This window comes from Prionailurus viverrinus, chromosome B2, assembly GCF_022837055.1.
Source record: "Prionailurus viverrinus isolate Anna chromosome B2, UM_Priviv_1.0, whole genome shotgun sequence".
Lineage (NCBI taxonomy): Eukaryota > Metazoa > Chordata > Mammalia > Carnivora > Felidae > Prionailurus > Prionailurus viverrinus.
The window spans coordinates 80,080,978-80,088,836 of record NC_062565.1 but is presented as its reverse complement, the minus strand read 5'-3'; the positions used below and the strand labels follow the sequence as shown (position 1 = coordinate 80,088,836).

The 7,859-nt window shown below is 42.7% G+C and overlaps 1 protein-coding gene across 1 annotated transcript; it reads right to left on the bottom strand.

Annotated features, from left to right (window-relative positions):
- PNRC1 (proline rich nuclear receptor coactivator 1) lies at positions 1–7,082 on the bottom strand. Its single transcript, XM_047859717.1, has 2 exons — positions 6,381–7,082; positions 1–4,379 (listed from the first exon to the last, which is right to left on the bottom strand). Exons 1-2 carry the CDS (start codon positions 6,918–6,920, stop codon positions 3,936–3,938), a joined length of 984 nt encoding a protein of 327 aa, XP_047715673.1. The 5' UTR covers positions 6,921–7,082; the 3' UTR covers positions 1–3,935.
- Positions 7,083–7,859: the final 777 nt, after the last annotated feature.

Sequence of the window (7,859 nt, the reverse complement as noted above, 5' to 3'; positions counted from 1 at the left end):
GTGTTTTGAGACAGTTTTATTTTCCAAAAGACAGGGACTCTGTATTAGTTTCATTGTTAGAATTTTTATAATCTTACAGAGAAATGTGTTATCAAAACTGCAGGAATGAACCATTTTCTGGAATCAGACTGGGAGAGATGTCAGATCTAAGCCAACTCATTGATTTCAATATTTGTAACACATTGCTAGAAAAAAAACCCCTAAAAACTAGTGACTAAATATTGAGGAAATTTTCAAATTATGGTCAGAATTTCTAAAATTGATTTTCCAACTATTTGTGAAGGTATTTGCATCTATTTGAGCAGGAATGGCAGGAATGGAGATTCACACAAAATGTGAATGTCAAATAGAAGTTCCTTTGCATCTTTAAACCCTTCTTTCCCTTCCTTTCTAGAAGGGATTGCTTGGTGTCCCCATTCACAATTTGCCTGCCTTTATGCTACCACTTGAAGGCCTCCTTAATCTCAAAAGCAGCCCTTTTTTGGATTCTTAAACCATTTAATATGGTTCTTTCTCCAACTATGCCTCTGGAGGAACCAGGAATAGGGCAGAGGTGGATGGCTTTGAGTCAGGACAACCCAAACCCTCCCTCAGACATCTAAATGCTTTGCTTTTGAGAAGATGGTGGGGGTTGAGGGACGACAAGGCATCCAAGAGTCTAGCCTATCTACCGCAGCAACAGCTCCTCACAATTTCACCCTGACTTGGGTGGGCTGCCAGTTGCCCTCTCCCAGATCCATTCTGGAGCCTGATGCTGAGGGGCACGGCACAGGGATAGGGCCTAGGTTTTGTTCCTTCTCATCACCAAAAGTTGAGTTAAGGCTTTGAAAAGAGGGCAAGTAAAGACAAAAGCAAGTAATGTGGGTTTTAGCTAGCCTGATCATGTTCCAGGGAAAAGAAATACAAGTGGTTTTCCCCAAGTGTGGTATGACCTGACCCCATTTCACTTCCACATTTGTATGACACACAAGCTTTATACTAAAATAATGCGAAGGAAAGGGGTGATTACATAGTACAGTTGATCCCTGAACAACATGGGGGCTAGGGGTGCCAACTCCCATGCAGTCAAAAATGCACCTAACTTGGCTCCCCTAAGACTTAACCATTAATAGCCTACTGACCAGAAGCTTGGTAAGAGTCAGTTAACACATATTTTCTATGTATTACATACTGTATTCTTACAATAAAGTGAGCTCCAGGAAAAAAAACAAAAACAAAAAAACATGTACAGTACTATACTATATTTACATATGTATTCATAAAAACTCATGGGTAAGTAGACTAGCACAGTTTAAACCCATGTTATTCAAAGGTCAACTGGATGCCTAAAAACCTGAATTCTGGTCCTAATAAAATGTCCATTATTTGCCTGATACATTCTAGTCTTTTAACTCACAAACCACATAAACCACCTTAAAATCTGTATTTTAACTTACAAACCACCTTTAAGTTTGAAAACAATGATTCCTGTCAACCTTCTAATAGTGCGATTTGGTCTTTTACCTTCTTTTTCCTTTATCTGCCTACAAGGACACTAAAATACTTAGCACCAAGATTAATGCAAACGAAAGTCCTATGGTGTTACTGTATCAGCAGTATGTGCCACTTTATCAGTAGTAGGAGTTGAGTAGTATCAAATTGTATTCTTATCTAAAAGCAACTTCAGCATAGTACCTCACATCCAGGTATGTTCTATAGTGAAGTGCCACTGCATAGAACAATTTCCACTCACATATAAACCTTTCAGCCCTTTACAATGATGAGCCCCTTTACCAGGCTACTAGGTAAAAACTTAGGCCCGAAGCTGGTGACTCTTAAGTGTTTGCTTTATATACCCACAAAACCAAACAGTGACAGTAACATTGGAGGAAATGAGAACCCTCATGAATGGGCTTAATAGCTCTACAAAAGGAGCCCAAGAAAGCACCCAAGCCCCTAGACTCCCATCTATGGACCATGAAGTGGGCTCTTAGACGTTATCTGCTGGTGCCTTAATCTCAGACTTTCCGGCTAACTGGATTGAGAAATAACTTTATATAAGCTACCCACACCTTCTACTGTCACAGCAGTCCGAAGAGACTAAGGCTGCGGAATACCATTTTACTATAACGTCAAAATTAACTTTTTAAGTTTGCTAATACTTTTTCACAAGGTCAGCTGTAGTGTAATTCAGCCAACTTTATTCACTCTTCAAATTACAAAACCCATTACTTTATAATTACTATTTCTTTTACCAGTGTTAACACTTCTTGAAAAAATCTTAAAAAAACTTTTACAAGATTGAAATCTTACTGTTGTTAGTTTTTCTAATGCATTTAATGCTAGCTATGTATAACATATATAATAACAAAGTATAGCTTTCTCTACATACATGCAAGAATGAAGCATTTTATAGCCAGGGCCAAAGAATGGTTGGCTGGATTATGTACGAACTGTGTAAACAAGACTGCAGGCACTTCTGTTAACTAGTTCTCAGGTTTTGTGGTGGCTATGTAACAAGTTACCATACCCTCCTGGCACAGCTCATCAGTAACAGTGATTCATTCTCAGGTTGTGTCCACACCACCCACTTTTGTATAGCCAGAAAGTCTCCCCTCCTGCATGAACCAAATGTGCAAGACCTTAGACTTTTCTTGAAAAGATAGTAGCACCTTATCTATTCCACCATATATACCCTCTTAACACTCTTTTCCCGTCTAAGTATTGCCTAAAACTCAAAAAAAAAAAAAAACCAACAACAACAACCAAAAACCCCACAACCTTTTTTGTTATTCAAGATAAATTTTAGCTCTGTAGAACTAAAAATCACACAGGGAAAATTCGTCCTTTAGAACTTTAGAAAACAAAGTTTGAATTTTAAAGTAAAACTACATAAGCTACTATATTTCTTTCAGCAAACTCTAGAATCCAAATCTCCACCTACTTTAACATCAATTACACTTCCTTTGGTTTAAGTACCACCATTCAATATCATAAACCAAACCAAGTGTCATCTTCTTTCATTGAAATTATATGGTAAGTCAAATGGTACTTTATGAAACAGTTCATATATAAAAATATATTCTAAGTTATAAACTAACCAGCTTTACTTTCGACAAGTTTCCATTGCAAAATGGGGAATTCCTCCCCTTAGAGGTAGTACGGTGAAATTATTGGACCCTCTAAATATCAGAAGGAGGAAGGACAATTAGTAATACTAAGACATTTAGCCAGTAAAATGGAAAGTTAAAAATCCATCTCCTAGTCACACATTCAAACATGAAAGTCACACACAAAGAATCAAGACTAGTATAAAAGGGGGGGCCAAATTATATTATTATTTAAAAATTTGATTACAACCAATTTTGTTGGCATTAAAATTAGAGGTATTTTAAATTTGAATGGATAAACCAAAACCCAGAAATTAAGTTTGGTAAAAATGGGAATAGGAGTTTTCCAGTAATTACAGATTAGAAGGCAAAAATCAATTTAGAGAAACAAACAAACCCCATGTTTACAATGATTGTGCCACAGATTTAAACTTCAGTAGTGCATTAGTAAACTGTTCACATTTAGATCTTCACCTTGAGATTAGACAGCTGTTTCTTTAAAAAAAAATCTCAGTACCTTGTGCAAATAAATCGGTCTTCCATGTGCCTTAGCACACTTAAAATTTCTCCACTGTATATATACAAAACACCTACCATTTGGTAGGGCAAAATACATACTTTCATAACAAAACTATAATGTACCTCTCAAGTATGAACAATATACACATAATACATGGTATACAGTATTTACAAAATATAAAATATAATACAAGTTGTTTGTAATTTTTGAAACTCCTTTGCACTTGTATGTTACAAGGCAAATTTCCATTTCTGTACCAATTTTCTTTTCAAGAGTCCAGGGATTTTGGAAAAAAAATGTTTTACAGACATACTGCAATCTGAGATCTAAGTTTGAACTTTTAGGAGAGTTTTTAAGTGTACTGCCATCAACTCCCTATTTTGGTTGGAACTTTCAATAGTGCTTCCCATCCAGTGACTAGGAGGCTTTGGAAGAACACTAGGAGAAGGTGGATCACTAAACTTTGCCCCAGCATAATTTTCCTTTTGGTTCACTTCAGTTAGAAATGCGGATTTCTTCAAATGCATATTTTTAATGTTCTCAGTATTTTTAAAAGGCTTTTTTTCCTGCTTCTGAATTATATCAGATGAAACAGAATCCTGCCAAAAGTTATTTTCATTTCTTTTTGCAGAGGTGATCTTGGTTAGTGGTAAGTTATATTTGCTTTTCTGTCTGTTTATCTTTGGTTGTTCACACAAGTGTATACCATGAACAAGCTGGCCGTGGGGAATGGCAATTTTCTCCGATTTTCCCATCTTTGATTTTAAAACCTACAAAGACAAGGAACATAAAAGTGAATACAGTTCATGATAAAAATTAGTCACGAACCTCACAGCATGTATCTAGTATATTTTCTTCTCCTGGACTTTAGTTTCCTGACCTGACTAAATGTTTATGTGCTCCCTGCACTTAAAAATAAGCACACATCTAAGTTTACTACTAAAAATATAATCACCACTGCCACCAATATGGAATGTAGGGAATCAGTTCTAAAATGCCAAAGGGAAAAAAAAAAAACCAGTAACCCCAAGTTCATCTTTCTGTAACTGTAAGAGTAATGAGGTCCCTTCCAAACATATGCAACCTCCTTTCTTTGACCAAAGTCAGAGGTTTTACAATACGATAATGCCAAGAGAAATTTTCACATGCTTTCATTTTGGTTGGCTGAATCTGGTTAAAAATAAAAACTATGTTTATAGATTACTATTTACCTTTTAGACAAATCCTTTTAAAATTATTGCAGAATAATTTGATTAGTAAGAACTGTATTTTAAGTGATTAAGTGTTTTGATAATGGCTAACAGAAAAATTACCTCCCAACTTCTGAAAACAAAATTTCAAATATTTAAATATAAAAATTTAAATACTAATCACTACCTTTTCCAAGTATACATACTTATAGCAAATACATAATAAGAAAATTGCTTCCGCCTGCCCCCACTTCCTGGTTTAACTGCTTCAAGAAATTTGCGACACCAGGTCTAATCACTTTCGTAACTCAAGTGATGCTCACAGAGAGCCACGACCCAATGGAAAAGTATACGGTAATTCATCAGGATCACTGCCCTTCCAACACTTGGAATATGGTAGGGTAGCGGGACACAAAAATAGAAAGCTGGGGCACCAGGTAACATTCCATGTCAGTAACTGCCAACAGCGTTCCCTGGTTTTAACAGTTCTATAAAAGAATATTACTGGTAACCAGGAAACAAGACGTACAAAAGCTCACTTTTACATTATTACACCTATTTCAGAGCCACGGAATTTTAAAACCGGAATCTAAGATAATTAAGTAATCACGGCGGTCAAATTTGACTTTTTTCCAAGGGTACAGCGAGAGAAACTACAAATCTCTCCAGTATTCTTCTAACAAGAAATGGCTCTAACTTTTGATCCTAACCCAACACTACGGAAATTGGGTGGCATAACGCCAATTCATCTTATAACTTCTAAAATTTCATCATTCTGGACACAAGTAATAAAATTACCTTCCATTAATAAAGCCCAGTACAGTATAAAGTATATGTAAACAATTCCACTCATCTAATAGACTAGCAAGCAAATGTTATCGTTTCAAAGAGGCAAGAACTGCCACCGCTCCTGCCAACTTTTAAAGATAAAACTATAGCTAAGCAGGTCTGCCGGCGAGGGACACAGCCCCAGTTGGGCCGGCGCCGCACACGGGGCACCTCTCATCGCAAAAAAGCAAGCCAAACAGAATGGAGCCGCTTGTGGCCCACCAAGTCCCACAACCGGTCGGTGAAACAGTGCACGCGCACCGCCAACTAGTCTTGGAACTACCGACGGCCTGGGAGCCGAAAGCGGTCGCCCTCCCTTTCCCCTACCACTGCCAGCCGGCCTCGCTTCCTTCATGAGCGCCGGAGCGCTGCGCACGTAGCGCGCGCTGACGTCAGCCTCCCGCGGGCCCCTTCCCTCCCCCACCCCACCGCGCGCCCGAATACCGAAACCCCCTGGAACGCAGCCAGCCTTCTAAATCGGGGCTGTTGCTGGGGCGCAGCCGCTCCTCTCATTGGCTGGTTTCCGGGAGCCAATCAGCAGCGCCAGCGCATGCCTCCCCCTCCCCCTTCTTCCCCGGGCTAGAACAGAGCGGGCGTCACGGAAACTTCCCTCCCGAGTAAACAGCCGCCCCTCACCCCGGCCCCCCCTCTTCCCGACCCCTCGGTGCAGGGCCCCAGATTCCAGAGCTCGGCCGGACCCATCGAAGGGCCGGAACTCCCCAACAGTCCCCAAGTCCCTCTCGCGGCCCTTACCTCTCTTCTGAATGAGGGTTGGCCGGGCACCGCGGGCGGCACCGGGCCAGGGAAAAGGCTCGCTTCCTCAGTTTGGGTTGCGGCCGCAGGACCCGGGGCCAAATTGGCGGCCTGGTCCGGGACTTCCTGCGCTCCGCTCGGGCCCGTCGCGGGGCTCCGACCGCCTTCGAGACTCGGCCGGTGCTGCTGGTACTGATGGAAGCGGCTGGGCAGCTGTCCCGCCGGGCTGGCCCGCACCCTCTTCTTTCGCCGCTTCTTTGGTGCTGCCCGAGGGGTGCCTCCCGCCGTAGCTAGACTACAGTTGGACAGAGGTGCTGGGGCGCGAGGCTGCGGGGTCAGACAGGGACCGTCTCCCCCTAAGAAGTGAGGGAGGAAAAGGGTGGGAGGAAGTGCCCGGGGGTCCGGGATCCGGGGTAAAGGCGGCGGGGCCGTGGTCACCATCGGCAGGGCCCCGAAGTAACCGCGGGCGGAAAAGCCCAGGGGCGCAAGACGGCCACCCAGGACAAGTGGCTCCCGCTGTGGGACGGAGACGACGGTCATAGCTCTAGGAGGAAAGTGGCTCAGCAAGAAGAGAAGGAGGAAGTGAAGCCAGCGATCACAGGGCGGCGGCGGCGGCTGCTGCTAAGAGAGCCCGAGTGGAGCGCGGACCATGGTTCGGGCGGTGGCGGCGCAGCAACAAATAGCCTCAGCCTCAGTGCCGAGTGTTGTTATCAGAAGCTCCGCCCTGTGCCCGCCCACCTTCCTGCGAGAGCCCAATCAGAATGCGACGGAAGAGACCACGCCCCTCCGACTCTCCCTCCACCGCCTCCAACAGACACACACAAACAACCAGCTTGCTGCAGCCCCGCACAAAGAGCGCACATTGCGCAGGCGCTGCCAACGGGCTCTTTCGGGAAGAGTCGGTCCCGCGAACAATGAAGTTCCGTTTCAGCCCCACCTCCCCCACCCTTCTTTCTAGCCCCCGCACCTTGCCCCGAAGGCAGTGGTCGGACTGCTAGGTCTAGGCTGAATTGGGAAATGGGGATGGGGGCGGGAGAAGAGTCGAGAAACATCAAGGCCACTAATGCCTCCTCAGCCACTGACCTTGGGAAGTATTTTTTATTTCAATCCCAACATTATTACATTTTTTTTTAAGATTTCAAAGAACGTTATAGGTATTTGTACTTGGCAATCGGTCCACATTTAATTTATATTTGGCGAAGTGTGCCTTACGTTTTTTTCATTACTCAGGCTACCAATGCTGTTCATTAGCCAAGGTAACCAGAGTAAGAATTAAGGGAGTGACTTACTGATTGAAATTGGCCCCTTCGTATATAAAGAATTCCCCCATGAATACGTAATTGAGCATTGGAAATATTACTGTCTTTATTATACCTGAAGGTTTGGGATCACGAAACGGTGCCTGACACTGAGGAGGAAGCAAAGAAGGAGGCTTGCGTCTCAAGGGAGAAAGTGAAACAGCTCTGCAACATAACTGTA

Excerpts from the sequence above, each read along its gene's own strand:
- PNRC1 (XM_047859717.1), bottom strand. The coding sequence starts at position 6,920 with ATGACCGTCGTCTCCGTCCCACAGCGGGAGCCACTTGTCCTGGGTGGC. Across the intron at positions 4,380-6,380 it reads AACCCTCATTCAGAAGAGAG|GTTTTAAAATCAAAGATGGG; the intron begins GTAAGGGCCGCG and ends TTGTCTTTGTAG.